At 40.6% G+C, this 25,610-nt stretch overlaps 1 protein-coding gene across 2 annotated transcripts in view; it reads left to right on the top strand.

Annotated features, from left to right (window-relative positions):
* Positions 1–25,316, top strand: part of PIGG (phosphatidylinositol glycan anchor biosynthesis class G (EMM blood group)) — a 47,996-nt gene extending 22,680 nt beyond the window's left edge. The window contains exons 7-13 of one of the 2 annotated variants that reach the window (XM_075205356.1): positions 2,571–2,788; positions 4,958–5,239; positions 8,836–9,284; positions 12,344–12,535; positions 13,163–13,472; positions 15,512–15,675; positions 24,879–25,316. In XM_075205356.1, coding sequence (XP_075061457.1) covers positions 2,571–2,788; positions 4,958–5,239; positions 8,836–9,284; positions 12,344–12,535; positions 13,163–13,472; positions 15,512–15,675; positions 24,879–25,104 — 1,841 coding nt within the window. In that variant the 3' untranslated portion in view covers positions 25,105–25,316. The remainder of the gene's footprint in view (positions 1–2,570; positions 2,789–4,957; positions 5,240–8,835; positions 9,285–12,343; positions 12,536–13,162; positions 13,473–15,511; positions 15,676–24,878) is intronic. The other variant, XM_075205358.1, reaches the window with a different exon arrangement.
* The last annotated feature ends 294 nt before the right edge of the window (positions 25,317–25,610 follow it).

Below are 25,610 nucleotides of genomic sequence, written 5' to 3'. Positions count from 1 at the left end.
AATAGACCGCATCATACTTTACATGAACAGCTTACTTTATTTTACTTATTTGATTCTTCAGTATTCTGCTCCCTTTGACTGATTTATAATTGCGTATCCTATAATGTGTAGTGTTTTGTGACTTTAATGCTACAAGGTAGCTTTTACTTGTGTAGTTTGCTGCAATTATTAGTATAGGATTATATGTGTACCTATTATTATGTGCATATTGCTGCCTATATACATTGTATTATTCTTGCTTTCATAGGTTTATTTGGTATTCTGTCAGTTTACTTAGATTGTGCATTTAATTTGTATTATGGACTATTGATATTTGTTTTTTTGCATAGTTTCTTAGCAACACATTATAGTCCCGTGTTGTTCTCCACAGCAAGTCTGCAGAATCAACTCTTTATTGTACATATGTTTTCTTATATATTGACAGTCTCTTGTATTGTCCATTTGGATCACATACTCTTGCCTTTATCAACACATGTTTTACTTCTATGGCTATTTTCAAAACAGCAACTTCACATATCCTATTAACATTCTGAAGCTCTGCTCTGACAGTCTGTGCTTGCAAACAACATCACAGGCTGTATAATCAATCACATGTGATTCTTGTGTAAAGTAACATTGTGACATTCTCCACCATAGAGGGGCTGTTTAGCAACCTGAGCAACTTTTCTTTTCTTGCAATGGTGAGTGACTTATTTTCACAGATAAGTCTCAATCCCACCTAGCAAGTAATACTCTGCTGATTTACTATGGATAACATCTTTTGATTAAGGTTGCCTGTGCTGCCTTTTTATATAGAAATGTTTACTTTCATCTGGGTGTGCCTTGCACCTTGTCTAGCCAATCTGCACAGCTGATGTTTAGTTGTTTGGTTCACTCCCACTGTATAGAGTATTTAAGGGTTTTCGGTTCACTGTGGTGTTAGTCTTGATAAAGGTCTGTGTGAAGGCCAAAACTTTGACGTCTTCTTTTGTGGATTAAAGAATTTATAATTTGGACAAGTCACGTGAGTGCCTCCTAATTATACTATTTGATATATCTGTTTTTGGAGTTTCTGCACCCAGGCTGGAGAAATGTCTACAAACATGAGTGCCTTTCCTGTGTGTGTGTGTGTGTGTGTGTGTGTGTGTGTGTGTATATATATATAATATATATATATATATATATATATATATATATATATATATATATATATATATATATAGCTCTTCCAATATCAGGGCAGACTGGTTCCCAGAATGACACAGGGCTTTCGAATTTGGTTTTCTATTTCCTTAGATGTAGGTCTAGCGTCTCAAAGGACAGGATTTCTCACCGCTTTGCATGGCTGGCCAGAATATTAACATCTCTGAGGCTTTACAGACTTTCTGTAATGTCTGGCCTGGTTACTTTCAAAAGACATTTGACACTTTGCACAGGTCAAACTCAGATCATACAGCAAAGCACAGTGACATTTTATTTACACGATTACAATCAAAATACACACAGGCATACATGAATATTCAGGGGAAAAGTAACAAAAAATGATTAAGTTCAATATATAATTGCCACAATGTGTTTGCCAAGTCACACCTTTATTAAATCCCTTCCACCATGCTTGATTTTTATTTCAGTTGCTTATATTCCAGGATAGGAGTATTCCAAACAGGCTACTTCATTAATTGGAAGTATCAGAGGTCCTTGCTTTTGAAACGGAGACCTACATTCAGCCACTTCATGGAATGCAAGATTCAATAGTGAAGGCAGCAGCACAGACACTTTGTTAACAAAGTAATTTTACACCTGATGCTTGACATGACTTCTTCTGCTGAACCTGGTATAAGCCTGCAAGAGCTGGAACTGTCTGTTCACTTTTCCGTAGTTCAGTTTTACAACTGAGCTGCCTTCCTTGCTGCCACTTCACTGTCCAGTTACACTGGCAATTTCATTCCCACTGGTATGGAGAGAACTGTGTACTTGCTTGCACGAAATTCTTCTCTCCAATAGTAAACGTGGTGAGACTCTAGTGAATGCTGTAAATCTGCATCCTGGTGCTGCCACATTTACTGTTTTAAGTTGAAAAGCAGGGATCTCTGACCATTAGTTAAAGAAGAGAACCTGTCTGGGAAGGAGTAAGCTGCCCCTGACATTAGAACAGGGTAGTAGTAAGATGCAGATGAAAATGAATGATACTCATAACATTACTGCAGGGTTAGTGGTTAGATTACCTTAGCAAGCAGAAGAAGAAAGGGAGGAATGGGGTTAATAGGCTAAGGAAATGCTAGGAAGTGTAAACAATAGGATGGATAGGTGAATGAGGGTAGCATTGACCAATCCTCCCCCTCACTGGCCTGTCCATAACTATCCATCAGTGATGGACCAAAGACCCAAGTAGCTTCTTCTTCATCTAATCTTCACTATTGGCACATATTATTGCAATTATCCAGAGTGCTTTGTTTTAACCTGACTTAAGGGGAGGCGGGGGTGTCTGTGTGCTGAAAAAGCTGATAGCAGACAAGTTGAATTTCGCTACTATGATAGAATTTTTTACATTTATTTCTAGCAATTCTTTTTATTTCTTTTTTTTTTTTAAGATGATGGTGTAGAGCAATTTAAGAATGCTGAAAAATCTCATGCAAATTGGGTTAAGTTGTACCTGGAAGGAAACACTTCAGAAGTCCTCACTAACCTTGGCAGAAAACTTCTCAAGCAGTATTTAGAAGCATTGAAGAAGTTAAGCTCTTCCTTAAGCAAACAAGTGGCAGAGTATGATATCTACTCAATGACTGTTGGAGCCATCATAACCCTAGAGGTAAGTTTTATGTCACTGATATGCTCCCAACACTGTGAGCTCTGTCATTTAAATGTTATTAGTGTTTTCTCTACTGAAAGGGAATTTGGTGGTATTGGTAGAATTGAGCACTTTGGATCAGAAAAACTACAGATCTTGTGTGTAATCTGTAGGATGAGAGGATAGTTTAAAACATAAGCTACAGCCAGAAAAAAATCTTTGTTACCAATTAGTACATTTATATAATTGTACACCCTGAAATGTATGATTATGTGACTGTTGCTAACAATCTCAATAATATATGGAAACCAATTCAGAAGATTATTAGATCTGAGGATGTTTGAAGTAAGGTTTCCATTATGGGAGATAAGGGGCAGAAGGTCTTCCTTTTCTTACTAGAATTCATGTTGACTATTGAAGGATACTGCAGGGAACAATTTTGGGGCCTGAAATTGATGGATTACTTCATGCAGGATACTTTTTGCTTGAGGAAAGGACAAATGATGAAATTTAATGCTGCTAAATGTAAATTGTTACAGTTTTGGAGAAAGAGCTCTGTACTATAGTGTACAATACAATGGTGAGACTAAAACTAAGTGTAGGACTTGGGGTGATTGAAACAATCAGTTGTAAAGCAAGCTAGGGCACACAGTGTTATCACTTGAGGCTTGCTGTCATGACAGCCTGAGGTCCATTGTTTGGTTATAGAGCCACACCATTTCATCATTATCCTTTATTTATATAGCGCCACTAATTCCGCAGAGCTGTACAGAGAACTTGCATCAGTGTGATTAACTTAGCTTGTGGTTGCTGCACCCACACTGACCACCGGATCATTCTGCATTGTTAAACGGCAGTCATTTGCCATGAAATGGTCCCATTACAGAAAAACTCCTTTGTGAAGTATAGCCCAGGGAGAAGCAGGAGAGATCATATTCTGTTAGGCATCTCTAACTGATCCATATACATAGGATATAGTTGGATTTTGTTTTGTTCGATCTAGCTTACAATCTATTGGTGCTAGTAATCGGGCATACATATTAGAGTCTCCTGTACTTTTTTTCATGTCTAGTGGCTAAAAATTAAAAGTGGACATTGTAAATAAATAGGGGTCAATTGAGGGCTGATCTAACAAATAGCATATAAGGGAGGTTGGTGAATTGGTTGATCATATCTCATGTTTAAAATCTTGAAAAAAAATAAATAACCACAATAATGTTCTAATACAGTATTAAGTGATTTTGAATTTCCTCAACAGTAATTAGCATCCAGACAGAAAATAGCTTTCCTACTGCAAACTGTACCAGCTTTGATGAACCCTTTTAATTTCTCACGAGTGATGGTCATTAGAAGTTAGAGATGTTTTAGCACAGAAGTGTTAGACCATCATTAAACAAATGACTTTTAGATCATTTATGCTTTCCCCTTGTATCAACAAGGCCTCTGCCATAATTGCTGTTGGTAGCTGTAGTTTCATATATTTTCTTATATGTTTATGTTTCTCCCTGATCATCTTTCATCTTGTAGTTGATCAAGATTGTTTACTTGCCTATTGTTAGTTATCTGTTCTTGTGACAGAGTGAATGTTGGAATGCCTTATGTTCTCCTGTCCCTTTCTTTTTTTTTTTTTTTCTCGCACCCCTTATACCCCGTTTAATAAGTTAAAAAAAAAATTCACATAGATGTTTATTTAGGGGTTGAGGGTGATATGTCTCTCTAGTTTAGAGATTAATCAAAACTCAACTGTAAGAGGTGGTTATTTTAAATTTGTAGACTTGATCAAGGAAGCACATTTATACTTTGCAACAGATGCAGTCTTATGCAGAAGCTGTGGGGTATCTGAGGATTGTACAGGTTTTCATTCCTCTGCTGCAACAGGCTGGGGAATCTCGAAGAAGTGTTCTCCACTATGCATTGCTGCTAACTAAGTGGACATTCAAGTATCATTTTACTAGTGAGAAGTGACACTTTTATAATGAGATAAGTATCGCCATCCATGAAATGGACCAGGTTTGGTAAGATATGGTACCTCCCGTTTCTTTTAAAAGTCAGGTTTTGCTTGTGACTGTAGCTCCAGCTATCCCTATTTTAAACAGTTTATATGCTAGTGTGGTCACATTTGTATTCTGTATTGTATAAGTTGCATAAATTTATAAAGTTCTTTGTTGTTGTATTCTTTTTTTCCTGCAGATCTTCTTCCTGCTTGTGCTCAGTGTTCCGAACACTCTAAGTAGCAAAGCTGAGTTCAATTTGCCTCTTGCCGCACCGCTCTTCTCACTGTTCTTTTACTTGACATGTCTCATGCTTGCTGCAGTCCATGTCATTGTATGCACATCAACTGAAAACGTGTGCTTTTTCTGTAGCATATCATGGGTGACGGCAATTGGGATTATGGTACTCATTTCTGCACTTCTCTGCATTCTTTTATCAATTCTTGGAAAACTGATTTTGAAAAATAAACCATTCAATGAGGTGCGTAGAACACAAGTAAATAACTGTCCACTTTTCATATCATACATTTTGTTTTATTGCTGAATTAGTTTTCCCTGTTATCCACTGGGGGACACTGGACAATGGGGTATAGAGCCTCCTTCAGGGCTTGACACCTTAAATAATTCTAACAATTAAATGCTCCTCCCTCAGTCAGTTTTTTTTTTTTTTGTTAGAGTGCCCTCGGCACAGGGTGTTTTTTTGCTGGGCTGCCACGGCAGCCTGTTTTTATTTGAGTTTTTAAGGGCAGGCAGTCTTGTAGGGCTGTCTGCAAATGGGAGCGTTGAAGAAGTGTCATGTAGGCATAGTCTGCCGCAACCCCACTCCCCGACGTGGGATGTCTCTCCTCTTCCGCCACAGGTTGTAGCTGGGGGCCCGGTGCTGTCACCGCACCATCGGGTAGGTAGAGCAGCACCAGATTGCATCGGGAGAGCAGCAAGGTAAATCCTCCTCCCCAACACCGGGAAGGGGATGTTAAAAAGACGGTCAGCTACTGTCTGGTGGGGCCTGGAGCCTGCTAAACAAGGCCGCTGCAGAGCCATGGTTCCACTTGGGAAGAAGGGTCAGGTGGGGCCACCTCATCAATGGTAGGCTCGCACTGGGCACAGTCGCAGTACAGGGGGCTGTCTTCTAGGACGCTGGCTGCTGATGTGCTGGTCCCTTGGGGGGAGGTGTAAAAAAGACCCCTACACCATATCATTTACCTCCACCATGATTGATTTCAGCTGTGTTCTAAAGATCAATCTAAACCAGTCACTATCTTCTCTTTTCCTTACCATGGGGATTAAGAGAGGTACATGACTGAGTCCTGGAGGAGGGGGAGGTGCAGGCCCAAGCAGCATCATGCACACCCCTCCCCTCCCTGATTAATTTCAGGTGTGTATTGAAGATCGGACACTGCCATGAGCTATGAACCCCCTCCCCCGACTGATTTACTATCCTCTGTCTCTACGGCAGCAGATAATTACTGCTGACTAGAGTGGAATTGCATTGGGATTGTGTGGTATATTTCTACTCAGATTCTGCTGAGGTTTATTGTCTATTGATACCTGGTTCACTTTTCAATATTGTGTTCTTTGCTGCGGAAAAAACAGTCCCATCCTAGTCCGGTCCTGGAGAGTGTTGTTTTCTGAGTGCTCTTCCCACAAAGAGTGTGAGGTTGCAGAGCAATCCAACAAAGAGAATTCCTTGTTTTTGACAAGGACTCAACAAGACGGCATGGTACGATACATCTAGGACAGTGGGTAGTCAGCAGAGTCTGCAGGACGCTGTCTGAAAAGAAATAAATGTTTCTTTCCTTGCTAATTCTCTGCAAAAAAAATCAGTTGGGGGGGGGGGGGGGTGTGGGTGCATAGCTCATGGCCGTGTCAGATCCTCAATACACAGATGGACGCTGCTCCTATGAGCCAGGGGACAGGCCCTTGACAGTTGGGACAACCGATGCTTGCCCCTAGTGCTGAGAGGCTGTCTCCTTTCACTGTCTGTTCATGCAGAGCTTCCAATAAGTGTTCTAGAATTAAGACCAATGCTAAACGGGTTACCTTCTGTCACGGGGAAATCCCATACAGATTCAATTAGACAAAGACACTGCAGTGGCATACATTATCATCAGGGAAATACAAATAATTATTGAAGCCTATTGCAATAGAGTTATTACTCCTTCCCTCTAAAGGACAATGCTTCTCGTACTCTAAAAGGGTAAAACAGGAAGGAGTCCAGGTGCAGTTGTGGTCCCAGACTGGCGAATCCGGTCATGGCAGAGATTAGCAAAGCTGGCTTTAATGGTGTAATCCATGAGCGCCTTGTAGTTGGCGCAGCATGGGGCATCGGCCAAACAGTTTGGTTGGGCAGCCACGTGGGGCTTCATACATACCTTTATAAGTCTAAGGACGTTAGGTTTGAGTATAGGGTGCTGTGCACTACAACTTTGTGAAAGCACCCACCAGAAGGGAGTAGCTTTGGTATGTCTCCATGGTCCAGTGTCCCCCAGTGGATGGCAGAGAAAATGAGATTTTATACTTGCGTTAAATCGTTTTCTCTTAGTCCATAAGGGACACTGAGCGCCACCCAATTACGCTCTAGTTATCCTGGAAAGGAAGTTTACCAAAGTTAAATGTTTCTTTTTCAGGGATGAAGTTGTTTCTCTCATTGATTGCTTCTGGTTCTGTCCTGTGGGACTTTGTTAGTAAAATGACTGACTTCCCTGCATGATGGGGAGGTATAAGAGGGAGGAGCATTTAATTGTTAGAATTATTTAAAGTGCCCATGTCCTGAAGGAGGCTCTATTCCCCATGGTCCAGTGTCCCCCACGCCCTAACAGTAAAGGTTTTAACATAAGTATAAAATCTCATATCATTTTATACTGAAGATTGTCATTGGCACAGATGAAGGAATGCATATTATAGGTTATGATTCAAATACTATGTTTTTCTTCTCTAATTTTTGTGCACTATTACTGAAATTTGACAACTGTATGTATATTTCCAGATAAACTTCTATTTTGGGTATATGAATCTGCCCACTGATTTGCAACTGGCAATGTCATCCTTAATATACTGCCTCTGCTAATGTTTTGGAATGAGATGTCTTTAACACTTTTTTGCTGCCCATTCAAATAAGCGCAATATTTTAATGTGTCACTTGTGGGGGGATGCAGGGTTGCATGCATAATTATGGGTTTCCGAACTCAAAATCACAGTGTTGTTTCTTGGCATCATTAATGTTATTAGAACATTGTTTCAGGGCCGTAACTAGGGCTGTACGACAGGGGCGACCGCCCAGGGCGCAACGCTGAAGGGGGGCGCAATTTAGGAATATTTTAGGTTCATTTGGTTAAAATTGAGGGCTAGGGGGGCGGCATTTGTCTTTCTCGCCCCAGGCGCTAGAATTCTAAGTTACGGCTCTGCATTGTTTGTTATTTTGTGGAGACTTGCCGTTGTAGGAATTAAGGCATATTACATATGTTATTGTAATTTTCATCTGCACTTTCTATTCCGCTATTTAGACCACACCTACTCCAGTCGTTTTAACATTTAAATAGCCTACAAGTAACCATACTAAACTCTCTGTACCAACGCTGTTTATAATATAGAAAACCCACAATCACAGTACATATAACCTAAAGATCAACATAAATTGTATAATTCCAATGAGTTTCCAGACTATCGGTGCTCTGACTTCAATATCTGAGTGTAGTAACTTTGCTGTAGGCCCTGATAGTACTGGATGATGAGCTTCTGTGTGCCTAAAATAGATTGTTTGCTTTGTCCAAGTATGTACGAAAGTGGAGGCTTTGTGTGTTTTATTTCTGTTTACAGTCTACATGTCTATGTGAATTTAGCTTTTTGATAATTTAAGCTGCGTGTAAGGACCTACACAAGAACTGGCATCCTAAATTTGAAACAGAATGATTGTGTATCCATATATTGGTGACAAGTTGGTACAGATTATATGTGTTTCCCACTTGCTGCTTTACACACAACCAACAATGAGAACACATCATTAAAATTGTTTTGTCGTTTTAATAATATTCTGTAATCCTGATATTATGGCATGCTCACTGTTAGTATGTTTTTCAGAAACCAAACTCCAGCAATTCAACATGGTCAGAGCTAGACCTTCTCCTATTGGTGGGGACTCTGGGTCATGTTTTAAGCATGGGAGCAAGTAGCTTCATTGAGGAAGAACATCAAACCTGGTATTTTCTTGTCAGCACTTTGTGTCTGGCTCTATCCCAAGAAATGTGTAGGAAATACTTTCTTGTGAAAAAAGGAAATCAAGCAAATACTACAGTTTTCGACCATGAAAAACAGGAAGATGTATACATAAATGAGATTTATGATACACATAAAAAGGAGTTAAGAGAGGAAAAGTTGCCAATTATAACTCGTTTTATTAGAGACAATGAAAAATGGATTGCATTATCAAGTCCTGGCCTTATCCTTATATGTTGTCGATTATTGCGACCCCTAAATCAGACAGGAATTCAGTGGATACACCGACCAGATTTTGGACACTGGTTGACAAGGTAAGGATTTTTTCTTTTTCCTTCCAGTTCACTTACCCTCTTCCATTTTTCCTATATGATAAATAGCAAGTTTATACTATTTGTACTTGATTAGCTCACAGAAATAAATGTCTCCTGACAGTAACACATATGTCTTTAGAGCAGTGGTTCCCAAACTTTTGCAGTTCGCGGCACCCTTAGAGTCTCCATCATTTTTTCAAGGCACCCCTCCAAAATAATTACCGAGCAGTCCTGTTTTAGAAGTAGTTGGGTCAAAAAAATGTAATAAGTATTTAGGTCAGGACAGAAATACTTATTTAGTTGTATGCAAAAATGCCCCCTCTGCATCCAGACACGCTGCCCCCTCTGCATCCAGACACGCTGCCCCCTCCTCTGACCTCTACCACAGGGATGCCGCGGGCCAGCCAGGGAAAAAACAACAAAACAAAAACTTACAAATCTGCCGGGCGCCGGGACCAGCATCCTCCTCTCTCATGCAGCTTGTCAATGTACAAATCCGCCGGACGCCGGGACCCAGCATCCTCCTCTCTCACTGGAGGAGGATGCTGTGTCCCGGGGAATTTGTAAGTTTTTGTTTTGTTTTTTCCCTGGCTGGCCCGCGGCACCCCTGTGAGCCGTGGCGCACACTTTGGGAACCGCCGCTTTAGAGTGTAAAACCACCACCAATTCTTCATTGCGGGGATGGTAGAATTAGCCAATATATGTCCATGCAGATACGCACTTAGGCCACACAAACGGACATTCTGTTCATAACTTGGTTGCAGTGTGGCAGAATGTGAATCATGGTTCTGCAGTAGATTGTGTCCCTGCTGCTGCTATAACTTTTGGTACGGTGGAGAATTTCTGGATAGGAATATACATTGTTCTTTTGTCTCATAATTGTGTAATTTTATCTTTTTTGAAAATGAGTTAAAAGGCAATACAAGGCTCAACCCAATTGTATTGCTGATCCAAGATCATGAATATAAGTGTAGCACTGGCACGTCCTGTGACAAGTTTTATCCCTGCAGAACATGGGTATTAAGCCTAGACCTAAGAGGGATGTTAAAACAGCTCTAACTGTAGTGGGCTAGATAGTTGAGATACGCATATAACTTCACACTGCTATACTTTTAATCTGGTGTAGCACCAGAGGTATGAGTACATTAGTGTTGTTGTTATTTATTTATTTATATAACGCCAGCATATTCTATAGCACTTTACAACTGATTAATGAAACAAAACTGGGTATTAACAGAGGTCAGAGGGCCATGTTTGAAAGCTTACAGTCTATAAGGAAATAAAAGTTTGATACATGAGGTCAAGTGCTGAATAATGCATATCTGTGCGACCAGATTACATTGGGGGAAAAAGTGCTTAGTGGGGTTATGTGAACCAGTCAGGGGTCAAAGGGTTGTTTGACTATAGAATAATAAATAATAAATAAATGTAAGCTAGTGTTAATTTGGATGAAGAGACTAGGAAGGTTTATAACGTGGTTCAGGAATTTGGTAAATTTGTCTAAAGAGATGTGTTTTCAGGGAGCACTTCAAGGTTTGGAGGCAAGGGAAAGTTGCATGAGGGAGTCCCAGAGAGTGGGTTCAGCAACCCTCAAAAACGTCCCGTAATGAGTTGGATGAGAAGCAAAATCTTGGGCAGAGTGGAGGGGTTGAGTTGGGAGATATTTTGAAACAAGTGCCATGTTGGGAAGTGGCGTTGTCTACACATTGCAGGGATACATTTGGATACATATCTCCTTCATTACATACCTAGTTATTCACTTCAGTCCACCACATTTTTAATTAATTGAGCAGAATTATACGTATTGCAGTAAAGCAGTGTTTCTATAAATAATGGAAATAAAGAATTGATATCACTAAGTGCCAAAGGTATGAACTTATGTGACTTAATTTCACAAATATCCATACACAGTTTATACCTCATTTCCTCTGCTTTATTCCTCACTCTCTCATTTACATCATCCACCACACACAGCAGTAGTCTTCACCTGTATATTCACCACTGCTGCACTTGCTGTGCCCCCCTCACATAAACCAGCTGTTCAGAGTCACCAATATCCTACACATCATACAGCTCAACATATTTTTTCATTTTAAAAAAAAAACATATCTTCGTGATATAAAAAAAAAATGCAAACATGTTTCCTCTGTCAGAATTATCACTCATGTTTTTATAAGGAATAACTATGCCTTTTGCAGACTTTTTTTTTTAACATATTTTATTAGGGAAGTTTTCAATCTTTAAACAGTATGTAGAATAAATTACATTGAGCAAACAACAAATTTAGCACGATTACAAAAAATCAGTATGAACAGTGACAGTAAAAGTAAGGACATGGTACTGGAAAGCAGGGAAGGAGGGGAGGGGGAAGTCTCCAGCGAAGGGGGAAGGAAAGAGGAGGAAAAAAAAGCATAATGGTATGGTGATAGGGGGAAGGAAGATGGATGTCTGGCCTGGCATCTAGACGTACAGTAGGTACTCCACATGTGGCGCGTAACTGATATTGTAAACGTCAGTTTTTGCACTAATCGGATCTTGGTTGGTCCGTTCCAGATTGCTCGAAATTTGTTGGGGCGGTCATTAATGTGTTCACAACAGTAAGTATGCCATACTCTGTTAATAACTTCAGGTAGTGCAGGGGGTTCTGGTTGCTTCCAGTTTGCTGCTAATGCGCATTTGGCAGTGTAAGTATATGGCTCACCAGTGCCATTGTGTGTTTGTTAGTATCTGATATGGGCCTATGTAGTAGAGTAGCCTTTTGCAGACTTTTATATGATCATACAGCCGAATGTGGAAATAACAGACATTTATCACCAAATGTATATAGCCACAGTTATACTGGTACACAGTCCCAAAATATCATGTTTTTGTAAGAGCCATATCTATTTCTACCATATGAACACTTAAGAACCGTATTTGTATGAACACTGTTTTTCCTAGTTGATGTCTTATTGAGTATAAGTAGCATCATACATATTCTTATTCTAATAAACTGTGTTTAAATACTGTTATACTGACATTTTTACCATTAATCTATGTAAACTTTTTTTTTTTTACAGCACTGAACATAAGGCTGAACTATCATTTTTGGTAGCTGTTTCTTTAGTCATGATATTTATTTTAATTCAAGGAAAATGCTCTTTAGTGTCTAAAGTAGCATTGATGTTTGGACTGCTGGGTGTGTACTGTTACAGAGCCGCCATAGGACATGTATTGTATCCATGGCAACAAAATACTAAAGAAATCACAAAGTAAGTATATGCCAATGATGACTTTTAAAACTTTTTTCTTTAAATGGAATATTACACTGACTAATCACACATTGAAAAACATGTTTTGTAGAAGCATTCTTACTAGTTTAATGCTATTTCATTTTCTCATCTCCATTTCTGTTTGCAGTAGTTTTTCTTGGACTGCAGGGAAACTGGTATGCAGGTCATGCCCGCAGCCAAATCATTTACCCAACATAATTGGTGATTCCAATAAGGAATGCTGTTGGAGCTGGGTATCTGAAACCGTAGTGACGTAGGATATATGGCTAGTAGCAGGTCTTGTGCACCCATTCACCTACAGTTCAAATAGTTTTGGAAATTATATAAGCCAAGCTAAAAGAGGAGTGATTCTAAAAGACTGTTTCTAACAGAAAATGCGTGGTAAAATATTTGCAAAATGACTTCTATGTATTGTACATGAGTACTTTTGCAACTTAGGCAGTAAGGCCAGTGCACAAATTCAACAAAATTATTAAGTTAAAGGAACGCCCTAATAAGCATAAATCTTATTTTTATAGAAGACTAGTAATATATTGTATAGTGCGAAGCTAATTATTATTAACACTAAATATTTATTTTTCATTTACATTTTATTGATTTTTACAGAGGAATCACTGAAGCTCGTTTTGTCTACATATTTGTTCTTGGCATTCTTATAACTGGAATAAAGGACCTGTTGAAATCTCATGTTATTTACATGGATTGTAAAGCAAAGGCTGTTGGATTATGGGAAGTATACAGTGGATTGATTCTGCTAACAGCACTTTTATTTAGACCACACAACCTTGTTGTCTTGGTATTCTGCCTGCTGATCCAGGTTATTTTGACTATGTTCATCTGGAAGTTACTGGAATTTGATGCAGCTCAAATAACTATAATGCACTATTGGTTTGGACAAGCCTTTTTCTTCTTCCAGGTATGTTATGCTGCATACATTGAGCAAAATGAAAAATAATGGCAAACTTTGTAATCAATTAAGTTTTTAATTTGACCATCCCAGTGCAGCCAAATCATATTAGTGTAGAGGAAAATTAGTATGAAAGAATGTTCCAAACTGCACAATACCAGTAGGATGTAAGAGAAATGTTGAAGACTAAGACATAAAAAATGTCTTGAAGACAGGGTATGAATAATAACTTGAAACTAAAACCAAGGCAAATTTGGAAACCTTCTAGAATAGGTGTAATAATAGGGCACACTTAAACTAAGAATGCTTTTCGTTTGATTAGCACAGGAAAAGTTGTGGTGGTGGTTATAAGGAAGAATGATGAGAACAGTTCCTCGGCAGAAAATGGAACAGGAAATGCCGCTCCCAGCAGTATGATTTGAAATGTATGTGAATTACTACTCCTCAAGAAGATTGCTTAGTATATATGCAATAAAATGAGGGATACTAAGTGGATGTCCACTTCAGTTATTCAATAACATAACGCTCATCCTGCCCGGAAAATTAGACACATCTCCTGTAGATAAGGGAGATATATTGTACATATTATCCTTATTGCCCTAATAGATCAATCTTATTAAGGTAGATATATCTACATATGAATACAAGATCCTGAATTGATTGTGTAACTTACAATAATCACAGTTATTGAGAAAATAAGGTAAAGCTATTCTCTGTGTAATTAAACACAAACCCGAATGGTAGAGATTTTAGTTTCAATGCATTTTTATCCTTACATCTTGTCTAACGATACATATTTAAAAAGAAACCTTATGTTACTAAGGTCAATCTTTGTACGGATTCAAGAAAAGGTATCTAAATTGCTATATAGATGGTACTACCAGTCTAACACTCAGATACCTCCGATAGATATTGGAGGGGCTGCCTCTCAGAAGATTCAAGGTTCATTTTGTCACATTTGGTGGGGTGGCTCAAAATTTTCTGACCTTTGGCTGGACATTAAACATTTAACACTGGCTACTAAATTTCTCCATGGATCCCAAGTCCTTCCTCCTCCCATTGGTAGTACCATCTGCAATCCCACAGCAACTAGCTAGCTGTAGACTGGAAACAACCAAATCACCCCTTAATCCAATCTATTATTAACAGGATATCCATTGCATGGAATACATTACAAGTATACTTAAAAACTTTGCCATTGCCTTTGATAAGATATGGCATCTGCGCACATCTTTTTTTTTTTTTGGTTTGTTTTTGTTGTTTTTCGTAATTTTGTTTCCTTATTTGTATGACCGTATAGCTTCCTCATGGAACTTTCCATCTGGTATACCCTCTCCTTCCCCTGAGACCCACTTTTTCCCTCCTTACAATTAAATTTGGTCAGTCGTGAAGGTTATCGTAAAGTCGTATTTTATCAGACTGTTCACAGTTGCTTTTAAGATCTTTATACGCTAATGTATTATCTCTAGATTTGCTTAGACTTATTGCACATTTTATGATTTGAATGTAATGTATTGATCTTTGATAAATAATAAAAAATGTTCCTAAAGAGATGCAAATAAAGACTAGGGCAAAATAAAGCTGAAAACGGTTAATAGTAAATAACCCCTTCATTTTGTATGTATATTGCAGTAAGGTATACAGACCCATCAGTACAACATGGCACAAAGAACTAATTAAAATACATGTTAAATAAACTGCCTCAAAAAGATAAAATGGTGCTACCAGCATAAATGCTTATATATATCAACATTCTGAATCCCCTCTGTTCTGTTATTAACAGAAGAACTGAGCAGATCTCTATGGAGAGATACAGGTGCAGTGTGTATAACTATTTTAACAAGTCGCAGGGCTGGACAGTGGAAAGTAAAGCTTGCTCTATTTCTCACCATCCTTTTTAAGTCCTCTGCTTTGGAAATCTCATTGCACCCATTGCTCTGCACTGACCTCACCATAGAGATTTATGACTTTTTTTTTTTATGAACTTTTGGTACTTTATCCCAGTTGTTTTGTGTGTGTTATTTACTGAAGCTTTGTTTCTTTTTCAGGGCAATTCAAATACCATAAGTACTGTGGATATATCGGCTGGTTTTGTTGGTCTGGATAACTATGTTGAGATTCCAGCTATTTTCCTCACTGCGTTTGTGACATACAGTGGGCCTCTGCTTTGGTCTATGCACTTGTTGTGTTACTTGAATGAAAAAAACAGCAGGTAATGATACAATTTTATAAAATTCTGGAAATCTATTAATACATTAATAATGATTCATATGACAGCAATTGCTACACTATCAAAACAAGAGTTTTAATATGTAATTGGTCCATGAAAAGCAGCCTGCACACCAGTGTGCTTTGAATAGTTTAGTGTTATGTTGATGGTGGTGGGGAAAAAGTCTTCAATACCTTTCCAGAATCTTTTTATTGTCCAGGTTGACTCGTGTTGATAAAATATTTTCTACAAACTTCTAAACAGGCATTATCTGAGCCACTATTGCTTGTGAAATATAAGCAAGTTGAGCGGACATCTTCCCTGAAGAGCTCCAACAATTACCCCTCAGGCACTGAGATTTAATCATTGTAGCCAACATATTAGTTAACTGGACATTGACTCTAAGCAAGATGAGATGTTAATTTTGTGTTTGAACTTTTTTTTTTTTTTTTAATATTTATTTATTAAGTTTAACAGTAAACAAGCATGGCATTGCAAAAGTCACATAGGCATGATGCAGATGATACTTTCGAGACAAAACGGCACAGTTTAACAGGCTGTGTGTTTTAACTTGGATTCATCCACACAGGTGTGGTTTGTGCTGTGATTTATGCTTTGTATGCTTCAAGTGTTTTATCTGGTAGCTGGCTCCAGCTAATACGATATTCTAAGGTCATAGTAGGTACAATATGTTAGGCCAGGTGCAATTAAATAATTCTAGCAATTTGAATTTGGCTCAGAAAATAGCACGAGATCTAAAAACACAGATCACATTGTCTAGTAGGTGCAAACTTTGTACTTCAGACATTGAATGTTGGAAAGGTTACTAAATGTTATAGAAAATTCTTTTATGTAATCTAAAACCATAAAACATTTTTCTCCTTTGACAATAGGACGTCAGAGGAGGTGGATTATGTTTCAAACAAAATTGGATTCGTGCCCTGTATAGGAGTGTGGGTACATGGCTCTTGCCCTTATTTATTCTTCCTTTTTTTATCTAATTTTACACAAATTGAAGAATGGCCTCAACAGTGTTAAGGAGCACAACAGGATGTTATTCACTCCATCTGCCTGCCTGCTTCCACCATAACAGATCTTTCATCCCAACCTCTGCCCCAGTCTCATTAGCAGGTCAAGGGGACTCTTGGCCACCCAGGTTGAGGAGGAGTTATACTCTACTGTTTACCCCTGAAACATTGTCTGTTATCACAGGGTCTCAATCAATGTGGACTAAAGGATGGCTGTACTTCTTTGACAACCAGGAGGACTCCAAGAAGTTCTTGTTTGCCAGATGAGTGATTTTGCAATGGAATGCACTGCATTTTATCTGTCTTTCTTGCAATTCATGACTGCAGCAAAGTTGAAAGAGAAATTCTTCTATTTAGAAGGTGTCTAGTCCCACATCTTTTACATACACACTCTTGTACTCCCACCCTAATTCGTGATGGACACATATAAGTCCTAAAACTGTACACTACCTTCTCTTTCTAGTGTCTTGTATTTTTCTCTGCTCTCTAGCTAGCCTGGCGGCTAAAAATTGAGTCTCTATTTTGTAGTCTCAAGTTGAGACGACAGAGAAGTCTTGTGACTGCCTTTTTCTTTAGTAGTATGGGCATGTCCGATTTCCAGGAATTCATGTCTATGAGGAGGGGAGCTAGGTATCCAGTCCTTGTGATTCAGTGTTAAATGTTTATCATGAAATTGCAAACCACATGGAAAAATATACCCACTCTTGGCATTTGTTCTTGGTACCTCTGATTTTATGGACTGCTGCTTGAACTACCACCTCCAAAGTGGAATTTGCAGATTAACAAATGGACTCCAAAGCTGGTAACAGATTTAAGTCTTTCTGACTAGTCCCCAAGTATTCAACAGATTCTGGTTACTGTAGTATTAATAAGCCCCTTTAACCTACATGTTTTTCCTCCAGTCCTTCTCCATACATAGAACAGGTCTCTTGGGTATCTTGAGTCCCATACAGCTATATTACAGGGTGGTTGCCTTTCTGAGGTGGTGGATTGACATCTGACAGTGCAGAAACCCTTTTCAGTTCAAATGTGTCAGGTAGTCACTACGGACATCAGCCTGCTGGGATGGAAACTTTTTTTTCCTCCTAGTTTATTTGGTCTAATCAGAAGTCTATCTTACCGATAAATGTCCTGGAGCTCAGGATCCATCCATATAGACAATGAGCACTGGCTTATCTGAATCATCAGAGGGGTATTTGGAACCCTTAGTCCATGAGAAAGGCATCTTGAAACCTTCAGTGATCAGAAGGTTTTGTTGCAGCCTAAATTTTGGGGTTGGGCAACTGGGATGTAGGCTTCCTGAGCAAAGTTTGTTTGTTTGTTTTTTCCCCCAGGAGTAGATCATTGGGTTTCGTAATTAAATCACAACTGTCCATCTACGGTGGCAGGTCCCGGAATCTGGAGCCTGTCTCTTCAGTGTCAGTGGCCGTTCAAGTTAGTTTATCTGTGGAGTTTTGTGTTTCTTGTTTAGTATTTTCCAGTCCCCTGCCTCATAGGGATGAAACATAACCCACAGTCTGTGTGCCCCGTCAGCCTTGGAAACATTAATTTGATGAGAAGTACAAAAAAATCCCACTTTCTCCTTCATCCTATTTGTGGGACACTGCTATCATGGGTTTGTATGAGGGAACATGGAATAGGCACTCAAATAGTTAACTTATTTAACTTCCTGCTGACAGGCTATATCCCCAATGCAACTTCTTGCAAACCTCAGTGTGTTTTGAGTGCCAGAGGAGTGGAACCTCTGGTGTACTCTTCTTGCTAAGATAGGCTTTTGTTTAGCTGATAGTTATTATTTATTTTAATAGTGGTGCTGGAACAAGCACACTACTCAGTTTTCAGCTGAGTAGTAACAGTCACAGTGAGAACAGCAGAGGCTCTCACTGACTGCATTTTTCTATCCCCTACAGATGCTGTCGGGTAAAACCCACAGTCATATTGTTCTGAGGATCGATGCTGCTCTGTCGGTCATAGGGCGCCGGAATCTAGCATGTTCTGGTGCTTGTGCTGATGGGTGGCTTAAAGGCCCACGGTCACATCAATTTTGAGGTCCGGGGCTGCTCTGTAGGACATAGAGCGCCGGCACTCAACATGTTTGCAGGTGTCATCTTGGGAATGTTCCAAGTACCCTCCTCAAGTGGGGGAGGGGGGAGGATCGGATTTAGAACACAAGACACGATTAGGGGGAGAGAGAAAGTATACTGCGGGCTTAACTCTGGAAGCCCCCGCAGAACAGGGGTTTTTTAAGAGGTAGACGGACAGGGAGGAGTTAACTGCACTCCACCTGCCTTCATCAGTATCAGTGGCAGTCCCGCGATCACTCCGGGACGGCCGCCTGTGCTGTCTCTTGGCAACCAGACGCGTCACTTCCGGCCGCCTGACCCCACTGTCCACACGACTACGCTACTCTTGGTTCTCGGTGGCGGCTGAGGACAGCGCCGCCGCCCTCCAGTTCCCCATTGATTGCTCCCACTTTATAAGACACTTCCTGGCTACCTTCAGTGCCAGAGTATCAGGTCCACTTAACTGCCTCCAGCATCCTGTACCCTTGCTTGTATTGACTCCTCTGCCTGCCTGTGACCCTTTGACCCGGACCGTTTTGACTACCCCTTTTGGATCTCCCTGTTGTACTGCGCTTCCTGGACGTTACCGACCCGGCTTGTCTCACCATCCCTCCGAATACTCCTTGTGTACTTCTATTGCCAGCTATCTGACTTGGGGAAAGACTGCGACCTGCGTGTCTCCTGCGGCGGAATCCATACCTCCTTGCGAGGGTCCCTGGTGAATACCAGAGACACGTTCGATTTCGCACCTTCCTCCGAGTAGTGCCAACGCTAGCAGGTACGCAGCACAGTCGTGACAATCAGCATGTTGGTTTCTTCTGGAGGCACCAATCCGTTGCTGAGCACGGAGGAACCTTTGCAGTCAAACCAAACACACGTTGGCTGCAGTCAGACTCTCTCCTGCCTGCTAGTGTTAGCAGCAAGCTAAGTATCTTTTCCTTTGCTTTTCTATCTGACACTTGCTGCATTGTATGCAAAGGGGAAGTATATTGTGTACTATAGATAATATAGTGAAGTTGATACATTGAGATTTACTCACTACATTTCTTTCTTTCTTTTTTTTTTTTGTGTATTTATATTAAAAAAATAATTTAAAAAAATGCAGACCGACGGGCTTATTAGAGAGAAGCCTGCCTTTGGTCAGCATTTTCTGACTGACAAAGAGGAAAGGAGCAGTCCGGGGGAGAGAATTCTCTCCCCGATTTTCTGCAGCAGTTGGTATGATCCCAAGAGGGAAATACAATTGAGGCAGCCAAGGCTGTAATTCAGACAGAACATTTTTCTGTGTGGCATCCTTTCTCTCACCAACCAGACACTCCCCGCATTTTTGTGTGTGGCGCGTATATATATATATATATATATATATATATATATATATATATATATATATATATATATATATCTGTCTGTTAGTGCAAACAGAGCCACTGATGGGAGTTTCCTCTTTAAAGGAAGGTGGGTGTGTCACCTGCCCGTCAAGCTAAGGCTGGGGGAGGATTATCATGTATAAAAGCTTGCTTGTATCATTTGTTCAGAAAGACCAATGCTGGGCAAGCTGGCTGGTCCTTAGAGAGCTGGTATAAGTCTAGCTAGCGTATAGGGTCTCCAGAATTGCTGTGAAATTCGTATGGTGTCAAATACATTTTTCTATCCTGACAATAAAGCTGCATAAATAGAAGTTGTTCCAGCGTGCTTCAGCAGTAGTGGACTCTTGCCACTAAAATATATATATGATAATTATTTTTGGGAGGTACTGTGGGGTAATTCACAGATAAAACAGTATCCTCTAGAAAGGTATTTTTCTTTTCTTAACAAAATAAAAAAAAAAAGGTGTTTTTTTTTCTATTTGAGCTGTGTGGAGTTTGTATGTTCTCTCTGTGTTTGCGTGGGTTTCCTCCGGGTGCTCTGGTTTCCTCCTGCACGCCAAAAACATACTGGTAGGTTAATTGACTGCTATCAAAATTGACCCTAGTCTCTCCCTGTCTGTCTCCCTCTCTGTCTGTCTGTCTGAGTGTGTGTCTATATTAGGGAATTTAGACTGTAAGCTCCAATGGGGCAGGGACTGATGTGAATGAGTTCTCTGTACAGCGATGCAGAATTAGTGGCGCTATATAAATAAATGATGATGATGTTACCTTCTGCTTCTATACTAGATAGGATGCTGGTAATAGGGGGAAAGTATTACCTTGATATATAACAATGTCAGACAAGGGTAAGACACCCTGAACTAAATATTACACCTGCTCCAAATGTAAAGTCAAGCTTCCGAGTGGACGTCACACGGGGGTGGTTTCTGCGGACTGTGATGCGGGGGCTGGGGGTGAACAGTCCCAGGGTTCTACTCCACAGTAGTTGAAGGAATCGGCATGGGTGGTCTCACTGGCGCAGTCTGTGTTGGCACTAACTCAGATGCTTGTCCGTCTATCAGAGATCCCAGCCCCGACTCCCGCCCCTTTAGCCATGTCTGCTGCACCATTGGCACCAGCAGCAGGGCAGGATGTGAACCTGAGCCTTCTTGGTCGGTCAACTACCTCCTCTTTCAGAGGTCCCTCTCAGGGAGAGCCTGCATGGTACACGTCCTTAGTTAAAGGCCTGGATTGGTTAAATTCGTTTCTGGACACTCCCAGAACCCAAGCATGATGCTGCAAACGTCATAGGTCTACTCATCCTCTCCTCGCTCTTTCTGATTCAGAAGAGTCTTCGGTGGAGGAAGGTGAACTTCTTGAGTATTCGGATCCCCTCGAATGATATGGCTGAACGCTCATGGAGTCAGGGCATTAAGGATCTGTACTGGCAGTTCGCCAGACATTGAATCTATTAGATCTAGAGGAACCTCGGTCAGATCTAGGTCTCTTTAAGCACAGGAAACGTCATGTCTGTTTTCTGGCATCAGTGGAACTTACAGAGATAGCTGAGTCAGTTTGGAAGCAGTCAGTTCGGTGTTATACCACACAGATTTCCAGTCCTTTATCCCCTGCAGGTGTTAGAAACGGCCTGCTGGGAACAGGTTTAAAATGTGGATATGCCAATAGCCAGGCTGACCCACCATACTACTCTTCTAGTGCTGGGTTCTGCGGCACTCACTAACGCCACTGAACGCAGGGTGAAGAGTTTTATTTAATCCAGCTTCCTGACGGCAGGCGACTCACTAAGACCTATGCTGTCTTCAGCGTGGGTTGCCAGGCAATGGTGACCTGGGCCAGCTGGTAGCAGGGTTACAAGATTCAGATCTTCTTCCCCTGGCTCTACATTTAAAGGAGGCCTCGGGTTACCTGTATGAGGCTGCTCAAAACGCAGCCTCGGTTTCCTCATCTATCTCGGCATCGGCAATAGTGGCCTGTAGGAGTCTCTGACTCAGGTCCTGGGATGCAGAGTCAAAGAAATCTCTGGAGGCTCTTCCCTACTTGGGCTCAGCCCTTTTTTGCCCAGAATCAGATAATATCTCTCAGGCCACGGGAGGTTAAAGTACCTTCCTTCCGGTGAGTAGCCCTAAACCTAGGGTTCCGAAGTTTGGGTCATTTCACCAATCCCTTCGGGGGGCGTCCATTGGTGAGAGGGCAGGCCATTGGGGCAGGTCCTCTGTGGCCAGAGGTCATTTCCAGAGAGGTAGAGCCCTATTCTCTACAAAACATCCAGACCCCAGGCTCCCAGACAAACCGACAACCTAACTGGGCCCTTCCCCTCTATGAATGCAGGGGTAGAGGGATGCCTGCTGTGGGTCAGAATTCTTGGAGCGTCATTCTCCCAGAACTTGGAGAGGGGTGATCATTCAGGGGGTCAGCATAGCTGCTGTTCTAGGGTCGACCTCTCTTGTTGTTTTCATATAATGGCACTAAATTGAAGCCAGGCTGTCGCTTTGCTTCCTTTAGCAGAAGTCATCTGCTGGAATATGACCGGGAGAAGGTTCCTTTAACTCCCTTAGCCCCTCTCTCCTCAAAAGATGGCTGGGCATGAAAGTTTGAACTCTTCAGAAAACCTGGGGGGGGGGGGGGCGCCCTAGTCTTGCTACTTTCTGTAGGGCCCCTTCCTTTGGCAGCTCCTGGTGAGCCTGAGGGTTCACGATCGGCCCCGACACATCGGGTCCACAGACATTTCAATGCAGGGTAGCAGTTCCAAGAAGGTTTCTGCTCCGTTGAGGCGACCTGTTATGGCAGGGCCCGGTTCTTTACCAGCACCTACATCTGTGGGTTTTGATGGCATGGTCTTTGAGGCCAAACTCTGGCGGTCCAGAGGGCTCTCCTCCAGAGTGGTAGACACCATGCTGCGAATCAGAAAACTGTCCTCAGCCACATTTATAACAGAGTGAGGCATACCTACGTAAAGTGGTGCGAACGAACCTTCCATCAAGGGGTCCTGCATATACAGCCCCTTATGTTACACCTACGGCTCCCTGGGTCCTAAACTTGGTTCTGACCATGCTGCAGAGTTCCCTCTTTGAACCAATGGATTCAACGGAGCAGGGTTGGCCGACTTCTAGGCAGACCATCGTTAGGTGGATTACGTCATTAATCAAGCAGGCCTGCGTCACTTCTGAAGGCCTGCGCCTAGTTGTATTGCCGCCCATTCCACCCGCTTAGTGGGGGATTATTGCGCATAATGGGGTCTCAGCAGAGCAGCTCGGCCGGGCGGCCACCTGGTCCTCTGTCCTTGCCTTCACTAGGTTTTATTTAATGTGTTTGCGTCCCTGGACGCCGGTTTCAGCCGCACGGTGTTGCGGACCAGACTGTCAGAGAGGTCCCTCCCTTAGGGGGTTGCTTTGGTACGTCCCCATGGTAGCAGTGTCTCTCAGATAGCATGAAGGAGAAAAGAAGATTTTTATACTTACGATAAATTCCTTTCTCTGATTCCATCTGGGGGACACTGTGTTCCCTCCATTCTGCTCTTCTGCGATTGTTATTCTTCGGGTGTTTTGAATTCTGTTCCTTACGGCTTTTGTATTACACACTGAGGTTTGCAGGGGGTTGCATTGGGGATATAGCCTGTCGGCAGGAAGTTAAATAAGTTAACTACTGGGAGTGCCTACTCCATGTTCCGTCATACAACCACATGGTAGCAGTGTCCCCCAGGTGGAATCAGAGAAAGGGATTTATCAGAAGTATAAAAATCCTCTTTTTTACAGCTGTCTTTTTTTATCAGTGTTTTTACAAGTTTGTCTTGTTATCCTTGCTCATTATTTCCCTTTGTTGTATTTGATTTGCTTACAAGTTAAGCTGCATGAGCCTGTTACACATGTTACTAATGCTGACGTGTGCTTTGATTTTAGTGTATACTGCACAGATCAGTATAGAGAAATGCACAGTTGTCAGCTGTTCTTAATTTTCAGGTACAGTCCCAGATTTTAAAGATTTGTCCCTTCTTTCCACAATTGATCAACTGCACATTGCAATTCCTCTTCTTCTGTATATCAGCTGCAATTCTTACAATCTACTCTTATTCTTTTGGTCTTTTTAAATTAATATTTGAGGAGTATTTGTATAGCAAAATAATTAGCTTCTAATAACTAATGTCCGTGGCACCTCACGACTAATTGATTTCCGCCCAAGGAGTTAGTTGCAAGAAACTTGTTTGGAACTTTCTTCAAGAAGAAAAAGCTTTAATACAGACCATTGTCTGATGCACTTGTATTTGCAATAATATAAAAAAAATGTATTTGATTTTTTTTTTTAGAGTGAATAACATTATACTGCATTGAGCTAAAGATATACCGTTCATCTCCCTTTTGCTCCTGCCTTGTAACACATACTTTCTGTATTTTTAAGGACATTGTTCTTAATAAACTACTGTAAGACAAATCATCCGTATCTTAAACGTAATTTAATGTAATATGAGCACTTACATGGCTACTTCAGACTTTTTGAGCTGTATTTTTATCTACTTCAATCTGTGAAAGAAGATTACAGTAACAATTGTAGCAGACTGTGGGCTCCTTAAAATGCTAATCGTGCAAAAAAATGTATAACCAAACTGTGTTTTTAAACGGCAAACAAATGTATTTTCAGTTTATTATGTACTTGTTCTTCCATGAAACTTTAGAAATAACAACCTCTCTATAAGGTACAGAGACTGCGTAGAGTGCTTACACTAATGTACTTTGACAAATCTTATTCTCTTTCAGGGCTTCAACTTCTGTCGCACACGGTTGTTACTGCTACGCAATCATTCGCTCCCTCCCAGTCACCGTTTACATTCTTTTGGTCACCGCTCTTCGTTACCACTTGTTCATTTGGAGTGTCTTTTCTCCTAAGCTTCTCTATGAAGTGATACATCTGTTCATCTCAGCCGGGGTTTGTGTCATGTTCACTGTTGTTGATAAGAACCAATTGGCAAAAAGTGAAGTCTGAGTTGTGTTACAATAACTCTTCTATGAACATAATAATATAAAAAAAACTGATATACATGTAAATAGTTTTGGGTTGTATTATTTTTCTAATAAATCTATATGGACTATTTTTGTGGTTTGTCATTCAGCTACTCCTTTTATATTTTTGTATGGTTATTTAATAAGCAATCCCTCTGTCTCCAGTGTGAATATGATTAAAGAGAATCCTTTAAATTTTTGTTTTCACCATCTCTAATTGTTTGAATGATTATTGATGCATTTTACTGCTGGGCTGTATAGACCTGCTATTGTTACATTTTTGTTTGTTTATGCCGCTTTCAGATTGAAGCATTAAAGACAATCCAACAAAATAACTTTTTAAATGAGTAATATCATTTTATATTTAAATTGTATAGCTAACAAAATGCACTGCTCCACTCAGTTATACCTATATATTCCATTACAGAAGGACAGCAATAAAGAGAAGCAGCCAGACTCCGGGTGGAAAAAAAACTTGACTTTAGCAAT

The sequence above is a fragment of the Mixophyes fleayi genome, chromosome 1 (assembly GCF_038048845.1).
Source record: "Mixophyes fleayi isolate aMixFle1 chromosome 1, aMixFle1.hap1, whole genome shotgun sequence".
In the NCBI taxonomy this organism is placed as follows: domain Eukaryota; kingdom Metazoa; phylum Chordata; class Amphibia; order Anura; family Limnodynastidae; genus Mixophyes; species Mixophyes fleayi.
Note: the sequence above shows the minus strand (reverse complement) of the source record. Positions and strands in the feature narration are given on the sequence as shown.